The sequence below is a fragment of the Nuphar pumila genome, chromosome 10, assembly GCF_984573655.1.
Source record: "Nuphar pumila chromosome 10, dmNupPumi1.hap1.1, whole genome shotgun sequence".
Taxonomy (NCBI): domain Eukaryota; kingdom Viridiplantae; phylum Streptophyta; class Magnoliopsida; order Nymphaeales; family Nymphaeaceae; genus Nuphar; species Nuphar pumila.
Window position 1 is genome coordinate 102391035 of NC_143258.1, and position 19538 is coordinate 102410572.

General features: G+C 36.3%; 1 protein-coding gene across 1 annotated transcript in view; it reads left to right on the forward strand.

Annotated features, from left to right (window-relative positions):
- Positions 1–19538, forward strand: part of LOC149827665 (serine/threonine-protein kinase EDR1-like) — a 44382-nt gene that overhangs the window by 23457 nt on the left and 1387 nt on the right. The window contains exons 9-13 of the mRNA XM_090019547.1: positions 18159–18237; positions 18327–18425; positions 18829–18897; positions 19015–19064; positions 19316–19492. Coding sequence (XP_089875673.1) covers positions 18159–18237; positions 18327–18425; positions 18829–18897; positions 19015–19064; positions 19316–19492 — 474 coding nt within the window. The remainder of the gene's footprint in view (positions 1–18158; positions 18238–18326; positions 18426–18828; positions 18898–19014; positions 19065–19315; positions 19493–19538) is intronic.

Genomic DNA, 19538 nt, shown 5'->3' on the forward strand with positions numbered 1-19538 from the left:
CGATGCTGGTACGACGGCAAAAATGTTGTTTCTGTGTTACATAGCAAGAACCTATGCAAACAAGCTCATGGGAATTGTGATAGTTTTCATTGATGGTGTTGTTTCTCACATGTAAAAGCATCTTACTAATATCTTAACATTATCGGTTGCTTCCAGCATGCAAAAGATGTCACAACAAAGGCTCGAATCCCAATGCACTCTGGAATGAATACCAATAACCAAAATAAAATGTATTTGAATACAAGATCACCATAGAAGTAAAAATGGAACAAAAAATTTATAAAATGAATAATTTTATTAAGAATGAAATTCAAATAATATAAAGAATAGTTTAAAAACTTGCCGGGTCAACCCGGTGGCTCGGTTGACTCGGCCTGGATCACCCAGTCACTGTGTAAAAAATGAGCACAAACTCATTTTGAACAAAACCTGGCCGAGTCATGGACGAGTCAACCGAGTCATGGGGCAAGTCAACCGAGTCATGGGCAAGTCATGCATATATATTCATATATAATATATTATGTATATAATTATGTATATTATATAAAATATAATATAAATATTATGTATATTATGTATAAAAATATGATTATACATATATTAATAAAATCATACATAAAATATATTATAAAAATATCATATAATGTATATTATGTATAATATATTGATAAAATATGCATAATATATACATATATTTATATATTTTATATAAAATATAAAGTTAACATGACCCGACTGAGTCACGTGTCATTCAATGACGAGCCGAGTGACAAGTCAATGAGTTTTAAAACCATGATACAAAGAAGAAATAAAAAATTATAAACAAACCTCACTATAAAACAATCAAACACACAAAAGCCTAAAAACTACCCATTAGTCTCTCAACCCTCACATATGCTATAGGGAAAAGAGGAGAAAAGAGGAAATATGAAGAGTCCCTTCTAACCATTGGAGAGAGTCCAACGGCTCGAAATCTAGCTGTTGGACTAGCTTCCAATGGCTAGATAAAGTGAACATATGTTGGCTTTAGTCATGTTGACTAAGATATATATATATATATATATATATTATAAAAAAAATACATTTATTTTAACATCCTCCCTCAAACTTAGAGTGACTCACTATAAGTTTGGAAATACAAAAGGAATCCCATTACACAAGATATCTGTTAGATTTTGATCTCTGTTGAATACTTGCAAGAAAACGTGAGAAGAGGAGGAAGACAGAAGTTGAAACAAGGTGCAACAGTTCCTGTTACTTTTTTTGTGTGTATTGCTGTTGTCTGTTCACTTGATTTTTTGTTACAGTTTAGGGTTTGGTATTTTACCAAAATACCCTTAATAATATTACAACTTACAAGCTTACATGATGTGTTTTATAGAATGGATCGGGTCTGCCCTGACCCGATCGAAAATCTGTATACACTAACTTTCTTACAGCCTTCCTCAAGCTGTACATGTAGTTTGGATCATAGACAATTTTCTCTTAAAAAACTAGAACCTTGCCCTTGTAAGTCCTTTTGTGAGAATGTTCGCCACTTGATTATTAGAATCAACATACTTTGCCTCAAGGCTCAATCTCTTTGTCCTCAATTTTATCCCAAATAAAATGTTGATCTAATTGAATGTGCTTAATTTTGCCATGATGAATGGGATTCAACGAGATTTTGATAGCACTCTGATTGTCACAATATATAACGAAGCATCCAACTTTTTGATTTAAAATAGTGAGACTATGACGAATCCAAGTAATTTCCGCAACGAGAGATGCCATAGAACGATATTCTGTCTCCACACTGGATCTGGCTGCAGTGTGTTGCTTCTTGCTACTCCAAGATATCAGATTACTTCCCAAGAAGACGCAATATCCTGACACAGACCTCCTCATATCCGGATCTCCTGCCCAATCAACATCTGTGAAGCCAAAAACAATTAGAGGATCACATTTGTGTGGGTGATATCGCAAACCATCACTGAGTGTGCCTTTAATATATCTCAGATCTAGACGAGTAAAACTCAGATATTGTAGTGCTCCCACTATGCTTTTATAGGACATCACATCTTGAATAGGCTGCCTCATCAATTTTCAACTTTTTATTAACAGTTACAGGCGTAGAGATTGGTTTACAATCATTCATTCCAGTCTTGTTAAGCAAATCTATGACATTTTTTCTGTGATAAGAACATCCGGTCTAGACTCCGATCAATCTCTACTCCTAGAAAGTACTTCAGGTCCCCCAAATCCTTCATTTGAAAGTTTCTTTGTAAGTATTCCTTTAACTCTGTCACATGCTAATCAGAATTTTGAGTGATTACATTATCATCCACATATATCAACAATCTAGTAATTCCATGCTTTCCAATGCAAGTAAAGAGAGAATAGTCTACTTGGCTTCTTTTGAATTCATACCTTTGAATTTAATATGAAAACCTTTGAAACCGAGCTCTTGAGGCCTGTTTCAGTCCATAAAGTGATTGTTGTAGGAGGCATACTCTTCTCATTGGATCACCTTCTGCAAATCCCGGAGGTTGCTTAATATAAACCTCTTCTTTAAGTTCACCATGAAGAAACATTTGGATCATATTTATATATGAAAAATAGAGGAGGTTTATCTGTATCAGAGCCTTTTTCTGTAAAAATAAAATTGTTTTCACAAAAAACGACATGCCTGGATATAGTTATGCATTGTTTTGCAGGGTTCCAACAATGTTACCCCGTGTATTCATCATCATACCCGACAAACCTGCATATCGATGCCTTTGGGGGAAATTTATTACGCTAAGAATCATCTACATGAACATAGCAAACACAACCCATACTTTCAAATCTTGAAATCTTGGAAACAAGGATATTGCTGAAAAAGAACAAAATATGGTGTCATGTTATTCAAAAATTTTATTGGCAGCCTATTTATGATGTGGACAGCTGTATAAAAAGCTTCGGTCCATAACCCCAAACAAGCATGGCTCGCGTGAATCATGGTCATAACACTCAACTATATGTTGATGCTTCCTTTTAGCTATACCATTTTGTTTAAGTGTATGAGGGCATGATTTTTTGGTGTATTATGCCATGACTTTGTAAATATTCTTTAAAGGCACTGGAACTATATTCACCACCACCATCACTACGAAGATGGATGATATTTCACTTAAACTGGTTTTTAACAAATGCATGAAAATGACAAAACAAGCCAAATACTTCAAATTTTTGTTTTATGAAAAAGATCCACGTATATCGACTATAACCATCTATGAATATCACATAATACTTAGTTGATGAATAAGAGGAAACCGGAGCCGGATCCCAAACATCAGAGTAAATGATTTCGAAAGGAAAATAAGCCCTTTTATTGATAACTTGAAAAGTTAGTTGATGACTTTTACACACTTGGCAACTAGGACAAAACAAGCCAACACTTCAAATTTTTGTTTCATGGAAAAATCATGTATATCAACTATAACCATCTATGTCACATGGGTGCGGGTACGGGTACGGGTGCAATATATATATATATATATATATATTACAAAATATATAAAAAGTTTGATTTTTTTTTTAGTTTTTATGACTTTTGCCCTAAAAAATGGACAAAAATAGACTCAATCAAAGTTGACCAAGTCCAAAATGTGGATGGACTCGGCCCCGGTATGTTGATCGAGTCCGACACTTGGTTGATCGTGTCCACCCCGTGTCCGAAGCCGCACCCGTGTCCGCACCCGTGTTGGGGTGTGTCGACGCGGGTGCGTCGACCTTATAGCCGAGTCTGTGTGATTTAGATAACCATCTATGAATATCACATAATACTTAGTTGATGAATTAGAGGAAACGAGAGCTGAACCCCAAACATCAGAGTGAATGATTTCAAAAGGAAAAAATATCTTTTATTGATAACTTGAAAAGGGAGTTGATGACTTTTACACACTTGACAACTAGGACAAAGAATCTTTGTCACCAACTCTTTACTACAAAAAGAACCAGATACTAGACCAACACTAATTAAAGTTTGCAAAAAGGTTGCCCACAATGGGCGAGACGACGATGCCAAAGATCAACCGATGGTGTCGAAGCAGACCGAGACTCAGAAAGGAGCAATGGAAACTTTCAGGCTTCTTTTATCACATATAGGTTCTCGTCTCTTTTCCCTTCAACGTACATTTCCTTCGAATCTAGTCCCTTCACAAAAACATGAGTAAAAATAATAGGAGAATTATTTTGTTGACAAAGTTGAGAAACTGGCATAAAATTATGTTTGGGGCTCGGGACAAGAAATGTGTTAGATAGGACTAGAGGTTTTGGGCTGCTAGAGAGATAGACTTTCCTATATGAGTGATGGGATGAATAGTTCCGTCACCTGTAATAATTTTACCATGGCCAGTATATACCTTGGGTTTAGAAATCTTACCCTCATCACCGGTAACGTGATTGCTGGCTCTTGAATCCAAGATCCATGCTTTATCCCGAGATCCTTTTTCCGTTTGGTCGACTTGTATTCATGTTGCAGCTAAGGCTTTATGACTTTGTTGTTGTTCATTGCCTTGCTGAATTTGAGCATAATTAGTGTTATATTCGACTTTTTTTATTCCAGCTGCCACTCCATAACTAGGCAAATCCCAACAGTCAGCTGCAGTGTGCCCTCTTTTTTTACATAGCTGACAAGTAAGACTCCCACGATTATGATTTAAATGCTGCTGAAAATTTTGCTGTTGTTGCTGCGGTAAGGGAAGTAATCCTCTTCCCCGTTGTCCATAGTTCCTGCCACATCCCTGTGATCTGAAATTATTCTGTCGTCATCGACCCCACATTAATATTGAGAACTTCAACAGGTTTGTTTTATTGATCATCACCTCCCTTTTTAACATGTGAAGCCACATGTTGCAGCAATATGGGTCGCAATGTCTCATAAGGAAGATGCTCCTGGCATTCCAGAGATATGACAAACATGAAATACTCCGTTCCAAGTCCATCAAGTATTTGCTGCACCTTATCCTTGTCGGAAACGGGCTGCCCAATCAAGGTCAACTCATCGGTAACGGTCTTCACCTTATTCATCTATTCCATAATAGATGATGAATTCCGCTTCAAATTAAGAAACTGAGATTTCAGTTGCATTGCTCTAGATTCAAAAACCTGAGAATAAACCTCAGTTTATCCCAGAGTTCCTTTGCACTCATCCCATCATTTATGCTGATAAGAACATCCTGCGAGAGAGTAGACAAGAGATATACCAACATTTTATCCTGCCAAATCCACTGACAATACACAGGGTTTCGTGTGATACTGCTGCCAATGTTCCCTTCTCCATCCATTTTCTCTGTTAGGAATTCTGGGGGTTTGGGATCAGAGTCATCAAGGTGTCCCATCCGATCCAGGTTCTCTATGAAGGGAGTAATTTGATGTTTCCAAATTAGGTAGTTGGAAGAGATAAGTTTTTCTAGAACAAGCTAAGAAAGGAGGGAAGGATTCATGGGAAAAGGAGTGGAGATTTGAGCCATTGGTTGAAGTTGGGTGCAGAGGTAAGATGAATAAACAATATGTGAAACTAGACCCACATTTTTTTTTCTTTTTTCTTTGTAAGGTAGGGTTGAAAAACTGAATAGCACCCGAGCTGCTGCAGGGAAATACTAAATAATAAAAGCGGGATTCAAGAGAAGCCGAGATTCTAAGAAATTATGTTTTGCATGATTTTGATATTTTTTTATAGGAAAAATATTAAGGAACAAAAGGAAAATTTGAAAGATCGTCCCTTTTCTCCCATTTTTTTTGATTGACAGAGAAATACGGTTTCCCTCTTGAGATATGGAGACAAGGAAGAATTTATATGCAAAAGATTCAAGAGAGGAATATATATATATATATATATATATATATATATATATATATATATATATATATATATATATTTGGAAATACCAAAGAAAAGAGGCAAATGAGAGATTTTGGGAAAATCCAAGATATTTTTCTGAGAGATTTGAGGAGAAACTAAATTCAGAGAAAAGATGTCGAAGATTGGAAGAGGAGAGGGATCAAGATTAAGAAAAAATGTGAATAAGGAAAAACATGGTTTTCCTTAGGAAAAGATTGAAAAGTTTAAGGAAGAGGAGAGAGATGATAGAGAGAATATTAGATCTGATCAAGAAAACGTAAGAAGAGGAGGAAGAAGACAAAAGTTGAATCAAGGAGCAGCAGTTCATGTTAATTTTTTGTGTGTATTGCTGCTGTCTATTCACTTGATTTTATGTTACAGCTTAGGATTCAGTATTTTACTAAAATACCCTTAATAATATTACAAGTTTACAACTTACAAGCTTACATGACGTGTTTTATAGAATGGATAAGGTCTGTCCAGACCCGATCCAAAATCTGTATACACTAACTTTCTTACAATATCATCATGTTCTTCTGTAATACAAATTCTTGAAGGGGCTTCTAGATCTTCCTTGATATGCTTGAAAGGTCTATAGAATAATCAATTACGTCAATAGCTATAAACAAAACCAAAAAACAATCCAATTAGAAATAACTATACTTATATATATATATATATATATATATAATATGGAGAGAGGATGACCAAACCAAGGTTGCCAAACTAGGAAGCAGAAACAGGAAATGCTACGGGAGGCGGAAGCGAGAAGTGAAGTATTTTAAAATTTATAGGAAGCGGGAAGCGAAGTATCAATTTAAAAGCAAAACATTAAAAAAATGAAGCAATATAGTAATTGAATAGGAATCGAACAAAAAACAAATAAAAACTAAAATAAAATTGTTTATTCTTATATTTCGTGATTTTTCAGTAAAAGAGTTAAATTTTTGTTAAAATCTAGCAATGATGGTTACTAATTTAAAGAAAGTACATGAAAGTGAGTGAAAGCGTGAGAGAAAATACATGAAAGGAAACATGAGAAAAACATATAGGAAGCATAAACCATGTGTGTGGGAAGCATAGAAGAAGCGTGGGGGAATCGAGATTCCCATGAAGTTTCGGAAGCGAGGAGTATCACGCTTCCGAAGCGAGTTTCCGGGAAGCAAGCTTCCCACCTACCTAAGAAGCTTCCGGTAACTTTGGACCAAACACACAAAAGTACAAAAAATATTTAATAAGTCTATTTAACATTTTTCAAAATCAAGATCATTTAAAGTAGGAATTAATCTTAAAAATTCATTAATTTCAAATATGATAGTCATTGAGGGATTCATCTCAATAGATAATTTTAAGAAATCATAGTTGTTAATTCATAATTGCATATTATCAAAAGAGAGAGGAATGCATAAAATATCTCCAAGATAAGTTCATAAATCATTAATTGTTTAAAACATTCATGAAAACATGCATTTATCATGAAAAGTTCATTAATGTATAAAAGGTATGAAATATGGATTTTCAAACAATACCATGAATAAATAACTCAAGGGAATATAAATTACGAATAATTTTTTACATGGAAGATACAAAAAATGATTTTAATCATTCAATAAAGATTTAAGAAAAGACAAATACACAGATCAATTATATTTTAGAAGCAATATTAACCACACAACTAATGCATATATGAATGAACCATGCAATCGTTTAACATAAATGAAAAAGTCACTTATGAACCAATTTTAAGAGATAAAAATGAAAATCTTTCAAGAACTATGAAGAGATTTAAAATCCCATAAATATCAAGAAATGTTTATACCAAGAAATCTCACAATGGAGATATACACCATAAACTCACAGAGTCACAAGTTAACATATAAGAGATCTTTCATTAACACATGCTTAGAAAAGCATTAATTAAATTTTTGCAAAACATGCAAGACAATCAATCATGGAACAAATTTAAAATATCCTTGATCGTACAATTAAAGAATATTCAATGCAAATTGCATGAAAATAGTAACCATTTCTCATAAATGAGTTTGACTACCACAAACAATCACCGCACTAGACCTTCAAACCTAAAAAATCAAGTGTATTAGCAACTAGAACAAGTACATAGTCACAATGCCACTAAATGTCTAAAAAACACCTCTTGTCTACATAAAATAACACTTAAAATAAATGTATCAACGACTAGAATAAGAGTATGACCAATGGGTGTACATAACTCACCACGTCAAAACATTTATTGTCTACATAAAATGATACTTAAAACAAGTGTATCAATGACTAGAACAAGGATATAATCTCAATGCACTTATGGGTTAAGCAAACACACAAAAGTGTGATTAAACATCTCTTATCTACATATAATGACACTCAAAATAAGTGTATCAACTACTAGAATAAGAGGATAATCTTAATACCACTTATGGGCTAAACAAACACACAAAAGTAAGAACAAACATCTCTTGTCTACATATACTGACACTTATATACGAGGTATAATAGGAAGAAGCATAATAGGTAAGAGAGCTTGTAATGAAACAAACTAATGTCAGAAAAAAGAACAAGGATATCAATTTTAATAATCTTTCAAAATACCATGATTTTAAAAATAGATAGCCATCATAGATAAACATAATTATGAGCATCCAACATAATAATAATGGCCAAATAAATAAATGAGTGATACAACACACCCATAGAGTCAGAGATCAAACAACTGTCAGTTAGAGCAGATCTATAACCAACAATCTAAACTGACAAAAAAAATGAGGTGCACAAAACTCACCCCAACAAACATCTCTGGTTCAAACAAAGCCAACATGGATCCAAAGGCCAATCAACTATCAATTAGATCTAAGACATGTATCAACACGACATTCATAAACTTTGATAATTACCAATTGATAAGATGATTTGAGGTGCACACATAACTCACCTCAATGGCTAACTTTGTTCCAACAACAATAAGGCCAAAAATAAATGATGCATTATATAAAATTCTATGATACAACAACAACAACAACAACTATGCCTTCATCCCAAAGCAATTGGGGTCGGCGATATGAACCAACAAAGAAAATCATTATGGGTCTTCCACATGAATCCTTCTCCTCCATTCATTTCTATCCAATGCCATATCCTCGGTGAGGTTCAAAGCATTCATATCCTTTCTTATCACCTCCATCCATGTCTTCCTAGGCCTACCCCGACCTCTTTTAACTAATATATTTTCCCATTTCTCCATCCTTCTAACTGGAGCATCATTAGGCCTTCGTCGAATATGTCCAAACCACCGTAAACGATTCTCTCTCATCTTATTTTCAATGGGTGCTGAAAGAATCTGAATAGGGCTTCAAGATGAAAGAATCTGAATAGGGCTTCAAGATAGTGCGCCTTCAAGCTTTGGAGAATAGCCTTCAATCTGAAAATACAAAATAAAGAGAAGAGAGGAGAGGGGGGAGAAGAGGAGGATGCCAAATGGAAAGTAGGGCACGTTAAAAGTATCGTGACCCTCTCTTAATAAGATATATATAGGATCTAACACTACTGAACAAAATACATGAAAAATATACAGGATTACAAGTATGCCACCGCCCAAGCATGGGGAAAGCATACGCTCGGATATGGATCCAATATCGGATCCATATCCGATACAAATACAATTCTAACATCCCCCCTCAAGTTGTGCATGAGTTTTCATCATGCCCAACTTGTTCTTCAAATGCCAAAACTGTGATCCAGTGAGTCCTTTGGTGAAAAGATCAGCAACTTGTTCAGAAGTATGAATATATGCAGGGGAGATTTCCTCATCTTCTATTTTCTGACGAATGAAATGTTGATCAATCTCAATGTGCTTGGTACGACTGTGAAGTATGGGATTGAATGAAATTTTAATGGCACTTTGATTGTCAACCAGCATGGAAGATTGAGCAATAGGAAGAGATAATTCCCCAAGGAGGTGACGAAGCCAAGTAGCATCGGCAGTGCCAGCAGCCATGGCCCTATATTCAGCTTCTGTGCTGGATTTTGCAATGGCGCGTTGTCTGCGACTACTCCAACAGACAAGATTAGAATTGAGAAAGACACAATAGCCAGAAACAGATCGGCGTTCATCAAGATCGCTTCCCCAATCAGCATCAGTGTAAGTAGAGATAATATGACCATCCACAGTAGGAGACATGCGTTTATAAGTAAGTCCATCGCCAATAGTCCCCTTGAGATAACGTAAGATACGCTTGACAGCTTCCATATGAGTGTCTGTGGGAGCATGCATAAACTGGGAAACTTGATTGACAGCATATACAATGTCGGGCCGAGTGAATGTCAAATATTGAAGTTTCCCAACAATACTGCGGTAAAGGGTTGGAACAGGATATGCAGGACTGCCATCTGAAACGTTCAACTTTGCATGCAAAACGCTGGGCGTGTTAATGGGCTTACAATCAGACATACCAGAGGATGTGAGAATATCAAGGGCATACTTGTGTTGAGAAAGAGTGAGGGAATCCTCAGTCCTGTCTAATTCAACACCCAAAAAATATCTGAGGTCCCCGAGATCTTTCATTTTGAAGTGTTGTTCTAACACTTCTTTGATTTGGACGATATGAGAGGAAGTATTTCCCGTGAGAACAATGTCATCCACATATATCAATAACCAAGTAGTGATCCCTCCTTTGTGATAGATAAAAAGAGAATGATCAAGAGCACTCTTCTGAAAACCAGCTTCTTGAATGTGAAGGGAGAACCTTTCAAACCATGAACGAGAAGCCTGTTTTAACCTATATAATGACTTGTGCAACTTGCATACCCATAGATTAGAATCATTAGTAGCATATCCTGGTGGCTGTTCCATGTAGACGTCCTCTTTGAGGAAACCATGAAGAAAAGCATTTTTGACATCAAGTTGATGTAATGACCATCCAAAAGTAACAACAAGAGAGAGAATAACTCGAATGGTACTCATCTTAACAACAGGGCTGAAAGTCTCATCATAATCTTCCCCATGTTGTTGAGTGAAACCTCTAGCCACAAGACGAGCTTTATACCTATCAATACTGCCATCTGGTTTATATTTGATTTTATAAACCCATTTAGACCCAACAACATTCTTATCCCTTGGCCGTGGAACGACTTCCCATGTTTGACATTCATTCAGGGCTTCCATTTCTTCATTCATGGCTTCAATCCAACGGGAATTTTGAGAGGCCTGAGAATAACACTTTGGTTCAGTCTGTTTATGCAAACTGGTCATAAAAAGCTGAAAATCCAAAGTGAAAGTGTTATAGCTTATCCATCTATCCACGGGATGTCTCGCTCGAGTGGACCTTCGTGGATGAGAAGGAACAATGACAGAATCAGTAGTAGAGGCAGGAGTGCGACGAGAATAAACCAAGCCAGAAAATCTGTCTAAAGGAGGATCAGCCATCTGAGTATCAGACATTTCTGCTTCAATGTGAGTACTGTCAGAAGGGGCTGGAAAAGTGGTCGGTTGAATCCCATCGCCTAAGATATTAGCACATAACCATGGATCATATAGTCTGGACGCTGAATCATGAATAGCCTTGGAAGAAGTGTGAAACTGCAATCTGAGTTCATCAAAAACAACATGTCTTGAAATATGTATACGGCCTGTTAGGGGATTATAGCACCTATAGCCTCGATAATGGTCTGCATAGCCCACAAACTGACACATTATAGCCCGAGCCTGAAGTTTGTTCCGGAGGCTGGAATCAACATGAACATAGCAAATGCATCCAAAAACCCGAAGCTCATCATACTTAGGATGCTCATGATTCAAAAAAAAGAAAGGAGATTTCCCTGCGAGAAGAGCTAAAGGCAATCGATTTATAACATAAACGGCCGTGTGAAATGCCTCAGTCCATAGAGTCATAGGGAGATCAGTGTCATGGAGCATGCTTAAGGCAGTCTCTACAATGTGTCGGTGCTTGCGTTCTGCAATGCCATTTTGCTGTGGTGTGTGTGGACAAGATATTTGTCTAGTGATGCCATGATTTAGCAAGTATTCAGTAAATTCAGATGATAAATATTCACCACCACCATCACATTGAAAATGCACTATGTTGGATGAAAATTTATTTTGGATGAGGGCATGAAATTGGCTAAACAAACGGAACACTTCAGATTTGTGTTTTATGAAGTGTATCCATGTATAGCGAGAAAAAGAATCAACAAAAATGACATAGTATCTACTGCCGGAAGGAGATGAGACAGGAGCTGGTCCCCAAACATCAGAGTAAATCGTTTCAAACAATTTAGAAGCTCTTTTATTGATGGAATTAAAAGGAAGGGCATGACTCTTACAAAGTTGACAGCTTGAGCACATGCCTGACTCACTAACAGGTCTCAGACTGGATTTGTGCAACAATCCATTATTAACAAGGCTAGAAATAAAAGAATGACTACAATGGCCTAATCGATTATGCCAAATGGACGGCATATCTATTTGAGTCAAATTGACTTCATTCGGACTGATAGGAAAAGAAACAGATGAACTGGACTTGGACACTGGAGGAGCTTCTTTGAGGACGTACATGTTGCCTTCACGAATTCCTTCAGCGAATATCGTCTTGGTGAGAGGATCCTTGACAAAAACAGAGGAAGGAGTGAATTCAACTGATGTGGAAGAGTCATCAATGAGTTTAGATACTGAAATAATGTTTTTCTTGACATTAGGGACGACTAAAACATTGTGTAAAGGAAGAGAAGTATGCGGCAAAGAAACATATGCATTACCAATGTGAGTAATTTTGTGGTGAGTGCCATCACCTGTAACTACAGAACCTTTTGCTAAATATGGAGATGCACTAGAGAGTTTACCTGCATCATCAGTCACATGGGCGGCAGCACCAGAATCCACATACCAGACACCATCATCATTTTGCTTAAGATTCAGATTAGAAATAGCTGTCATTAAGAGTTGTTGTGCATCGGGCGTGAATGAGGAGGAAGACGCTCTAGAAATGATAGAGGGGGTTAGCCTGTGATCACGTCGACCTCCCTTAGCTTTGTTCTGAGGATTGTGCCAACATTCAGATTTAACATGTCCTCTCTTGTTGCAATAGAAACATGTAGGGATACGCTTTGGCATGTTAACAAGAGTGCTGCCCTGAGGAGTAGGAAGAATACCCTTTCCTTGTCCGGATGTATGAGCCCAAGTATGTGCACGCTGTCCTGACACACCATGTGTAGAAGTAACTAAAATACTGGGCGAAGTAGAAATGGAAGCATCATGCCTGTGAACTCTACTAGCCTCATGCTGGATCAATTTTGCCTTTAAGTCTTCAAAAGAGGGTAAGACAGGGAGAACCTCCAGAGCAGTGCAAAATATATCAAACTCTGACCCTAGACCACTAAGAGCCTGCTGAACTTTATCCTTGTCTGAAATAGGATGGCCAATAACAGCAAGTTGATCGCTTACATTTTTAATCTCATAGAGATACTCAAGTACAGATCTGGAGCCTCTATTTATGCTTTGAAATTGACGCTTCAATTGAAGATATCTAGCTTCTGAAACTTGAGAGTATGTATTTGCAAGCGTATTCCATAGTTGAAAAGCTGAGATATCATCATCTATACCTGCAAGCACTTCTTCAGAGAGGGTAGAAGTAATATAAGCAACTAAAGCCTGATCATGTGCCATCCATACGGCATATGCTGGATTAGGGATATTATCTGTAGCAGTCACCGAACTAGTAGCATCCTTTGTTTCACCCAAAATCAATTCAGGCGGGGCTGGAGTAGAGCCATCAATATGACCATATAGACAATGGCTCTTAATGAAAGGGACTATCTGACGTTTCCACATCAAATAGTTGGAATGGGTTAACTTTTGGGAGATGAGTTGGGAGAGAAAACTCGAAGAGAGGGTGGACATGATTATGCTGATATAATATTTGCGTTTCCAAAGGTACTCGGCTGAAGGATCAGGCACTCGGCTGAAGGATGAGGATCAGGCACTCGGCTGAAGAATGAAGATCAAACTCAGCAGATCGTGGCCTGGTTGACAGGCGTGATGAAGAAGGCAGACGTAACTCAGCAGTTCGTCGATCGTGGCTGGAGAAGACTCGCTCGTGGCTGGAGAAACAAGCGTCGATCGTGGGTTGCTCTGATACCATGAAAGAATCTGAATAGGGCTTCAAGATGAAAGAATCTGAATAGGGCTTCAAGATAGTGCGCCTTCAAGCTTTGGAGAATAGCCTTCAATCTGAAAATACAAAATAAAGAGAAGAGAGGAGAGGGGGGAGAAGAGGAGGATGCCAAATGGAAAGTAGGGCACGTTAAAAGTATCGTGACCCTCTCTTAATAAGATATATATAGGATCTAACACTACTGAACAAAATACATGAAAAATATACAGGATTACAAGTATGCCACCGCCCAAGCATGGGGAAAGCATACGCTCGGATATGGATCCAATATCGGATCCATATCCGATACAAATACAATTCTAACAGGTGCAACGCCTACTTTCTTACGTATCTCCTCGTTTCGAATCTTATCTTTTATTGTATTTCCACACATCCATCTCAGCATACGCATCTCAGCTACACTCATTTTTTGAATATGATGTCTCTTGGCAGCCCAACATTCCGTACTATATAGTAAAGCGGGCCTAATAGTCGTCCTATAAAACTTTCCCTTCAACCGCAATGGTATTCTACGATCGCACAACACTCCAGTTGCACTCTTCCATTTCATCCACCCAACCTTTATCCTATGATTTACATCTCCATCAATTTCTCCTTACTTTTGAATGATAGATCCCAAATATTTGAAAGAATCATCCACCGATATTTCGTGCTCACCAAGCTTCACTATACTCCCATCACTACTTCGTTGCTTACTAAATCGACATTCCATGTATTCTGTCTTACTCTTACTCAACTTAAAACCTCTTGCTTCCAATGTCTGTCTCCATAATTCTAACTTAGCATTAACCCCAGCTCTAGACTCATCAATCAAAACAATATCATCAGCAAACAACATACACCACGACACATTTTCTTGAATTGATCTCGTAAGCTCATCCATCACTATAGCAAATAGGAAAGGGCTTAAAGCAGATCCTTGATGTAACCCAACTGTTATAGGAAAATTGGTTGTCACCACTCCACAAGTGCGGACATTGGTTACTACTCCTTCATACATATCTTTAATTATACTAATGTACTTGAGAGAAACACCTTTCTTTATCATTGTCCACCAGAGAACGTCCCTAGGTACTCTATCGTAAGCCTTCTCCAAATCAATAAAAACCATATGCAAATCTTTGTTCCTCTCTCTATTTCTCTCAATAAGTTGTCTAAGAAGATGTATAGCTTCCATAGTTGATCTTCCAGGCATAAAACCAAATTGATTCTCCGATATCATGACAATCTTCCTCAACCTAGACTCAATCACCCTCTCCCAAAGTTTCATAGTATGACTCATGAGTTTTATACCACGATAGTTTGTGCAATCTTGTATATCACCCTTATTCTTATATAGAGGCACCAAAGTACTCTTCCTCCACTCATTAGGCATCTTATTTGTCCGCAAAATATTGTTAAAAAGATTTGTCAACCATTCTAAACCTTTCTCTCCCAAGCATTTCCAAGCCTCGATAGGTATACCATCTTGGGCCAACTGCCCTTCTTGATTTTATTTTCTTCAAAGCCTCTGCAATTTCTTTCTTTTGAATCTTGCGCATGAAGTCACGATTCATCTCATGAAAAGGAATTGAAAAGTCTCCAAGATCCTGAGCATGACTTTCATTAAATAGCTTATCAAAATAATCTTTCCATCTCTCCTTAATCTCCTCATCTTTGACTAAAACCCTTTGCGTTTCATCTTTGATACATCTAACCATACCCAAATCCCTGGATTTCCTATCTCTCATCTTTGCAAACCTATAAATATCCTTCTCACCCTCTTTGGTATCCAACTTGTCATAAACCTCCTTATATACCTTATCCCTCGCGTTCCGAACTACTTTTTTAGCTTCCTTCTTTGCTATCATATACTTCTCCAAATTCTCATTATCACGATTTTTACTTAGATTTCTATAACACTCTCTTTTAACCTTAATAGCTAATTTGACATCCTCGTTCCACCACGATGTATCCTTACCTAGCGGTGCACCGCCTTTAGACTCACCCAATACCTCCTTAGCCACCTTAAATTCTATGATAGACAACCAAATGTCATAACATGGCAACAAATAACTCATGAAAATACATTTCAAATAATGTGAGTTTGAATAATAAATGACTTGAAAAACATTATTTCAAATCAATTTCATTAAAGATTTTAGGATATGATATAATCACATGCAAACAAGGTGTCATTTGACAATATATCATAAATCTTGTGCAAGCAAAGACAACAAGATTATATAAAAAAACAATAGAGAATGATCAAGGCGCTAGCTTACCCTAGATCATAAGTCTGCTAAGGGGCCAAAGTAGCGAAAGTACAAACACAAAGATTCCAATCCCCACCAATCACTAAGAGGCACAAGAGCTCAATGCATAAAAATGTGGTAGTTTTTTATAAGAAAAAGGCCTAACAAAGAGGCATATACACATATAGGGACTCATTAAGAGCACATCATGGATGTTAACAAAGAAATCATATAAAATATATAAAAGAATGCATTCAAGTACATGATAATAAAGCATGCTCATGCAATCCAAAATAAGTTGGTATAACAATCACAAAGGCTACTCATGGCATATACCCAAGAATATAAAGCAAGAGATAATATTCCATCAATTATAACAACCACTCCTTAATCTCATAAATCTAAACCATTGAAGATCATACTCAATAAATCTTTAATCCTTTACAAAATAATTGTGCACATCATGCATATCGCAAGCTAAAATTCGTTAAAACATCTTAATATTAAAAAAATCACAAGACCATTCATGTGAATACACTCATTAAACGTCATGCAAGGAAGGACATATCATAAAATTTAGTATTTTGCAAATCATTAAAAACATATAAGATTTTAAGAAACCGCATACTTTTGCAAAATTCACTTATCTATAATCAAATTTTATGTTTACGTCAAAACCATATGTCAAGATACAATGATTCTTACAAATTATACTTTCAATGGATTTATAAAAAAAACATATTCATTTCGAAATAATTTCATTTTAAACACATATGCCATAACATCACAATGTACATACCGGAATGAGAGAGCCTTGAATCCAAGCCATTTAACAAGTCAGAATTTTTTCTTTGAAGCACGATCACGAATAAGACTTCAAGACCATGATGCCTTTATGCTTTGATACCGTGTTACAAAAAAGGCACGGATCCTGATGCACTACGGAATGAACATCAAAACCAAAATAAAATGTATTTAAAATTAAATACAAACTCACCATAGAAGTAAAAATGGAACACAAAATTTATAAAATGAATAATTTCATTAAGAATGAAATTCAAATAATACAAAGAAAAAATACAAAATTACAAACAACCTCACTACAAAACACTCAAACACAAAAAAGCCTAAAAACTACCCATCACTCTCTCAACCCGCACATATGCACACACCCTCATATTTATAGGAAAAAGAGGAGAAAAAAGGGAATAAGGAGTCTTTTCTAGCCACTGGAGAGAGTCCAACGGCTAGAAATCTAGCCGTTGGTGGCTAGATAAAGTCAACATATGTTGACTAAGATATATATATATATATATATATATATATATATATATATATATATATATATATATATATATATATATATATATATATATATGGAAATACACAAAAGGATTACATTTATCTTAGCAAAAACATCATATTACCATTCTGATATCTGTTGATGATTCTAGAATACACCTTTTTAGTTACAGTTATTTTAGTGTGTGAAGAGGTTGCCAATTCATAAGGCTTTGGATCATATCTTAAAGCATATTATTCAAGCATGGAGGCAATTATACCAGAAATTTGGTTGATCCTTGTAACATGGAAGGGAATTTGGCATTTTGTTATTCTTTCCTTTTTCTTTTCTATCATTATCATGACTAATGGTTGGTGAAAGCCTCAAAATTATTATAAATCATGTTGTTGATGTGATGTTTTAGGTTCCTTGATGATGCCTTGTAATGATACAAACATGTGGGGTTTCATATTGATGTTGACACATTATCAGTCCTGACTCCTGAGAATGATCCTTGAAAGGATTTGTGAAAGTTGAATGCATATCGTGATATAACATAGATTTTATTGGCTTGACATGTTTTCATGTTTTTCCAGAGGAAGCTTATACAAGATTCTTCATCGTCCTAATTGTCAGATAGATGAGAAACACCGACTTAAAATGGCTCTTGATGTGGTAATCATTGACCTTGTGACTATTTTACCTTGATGTGCTGTGGTCCGCACTTTCCTAATTGCTAATGTGAAAAGTCATCTATTCAACAGGCAAAAGGGATGAATTGCTTGCATTCTAGTGTACCGACAATAGTTCATCGTGACCTGAAATCACCAAATTTGCTTGTTGACAAAAATTGGAATGTTAAGGTACTGCTAGCAACTATTTTAATAGATCCTTTCTAGAATTAATTGTTTGGCATTTATTTACCCCATTATCAATTTGATGTTTTTGTTCTTTTGCTGTATCTTCAGCATGATACCAAAACGGACATGCTAGTATGCGTTGGAATCACATTTGTAATGGGTGTTATTTGTTGATAAGCATTCTCGATAAAAGAGCTGCTGATGGCTACATATTCAAATGTGCTTGTGCAGAAGAATATGCTCTTAATTAAATATAGTAATTGTAATTTTTGAGTATAACTCACACTTGTACTCTAACAAGTGTTCAGTGTGTGTTTTTTATCATACCCTTGAACCATGCTATGTTTCAACATTTGGTACAGGTGTTGGTTTACTCATCACAATGTCCATGCTTGTTGTCTTGCAGGTTTGTGATTTTGGGCTTTCGCGTATGAAGCATCACACATTTTTATCTTCCAAGTCTACTGCTGGAACTGTAAGAACTTGAGCACAGAGATTGAAGATCACTACATGATCTGACCAAGTTACTGAATTTGTTGATATAGAGCAAAAAACGTGTATCTTATATGAATAAGTTTTTGTGATGTTTCAGCCAGAGTGGATGGCACCCGAAGTTTTACGCAACGAGCCATCGAATGAAAAGTGAGACTTTAGTTAATAATACCTTCCTTAAATATGCGTATTAATCACATTTATTTTACTTGATTTTAGTTCATGATGTTATATGTGAACATGGTCAAAAGTGTCACAGGTGAACCTGGTAAACACTAAATAATGTGTAAAATGGAGAATTTTAGCATGTAAAGGATGGGCTTTTTTATTACACATTCCTCAAGCATATTTCTAGGAATATTTTTGCTACTTTTGACCCTAATTTGCTGTATTTTAAACAGGTGCGATGTTTATAGCTTTGGTGTCATACTGTGGGAGCTTGCAACTTTGAGAATGCCATGGACTGGCATGAACCCAATGCAAGTGGTTGGTGCTGTAGGATTTCAGAATCGCCGTCTTGAAATTCCCAAGGAAGTGGATCCCTTGGTTGCAAGGATAATCTGGGAATGTTTGCAGACGTACGCTTCTTATCCTTGTTTTGTTCAATCAAATTTCAGTACCACA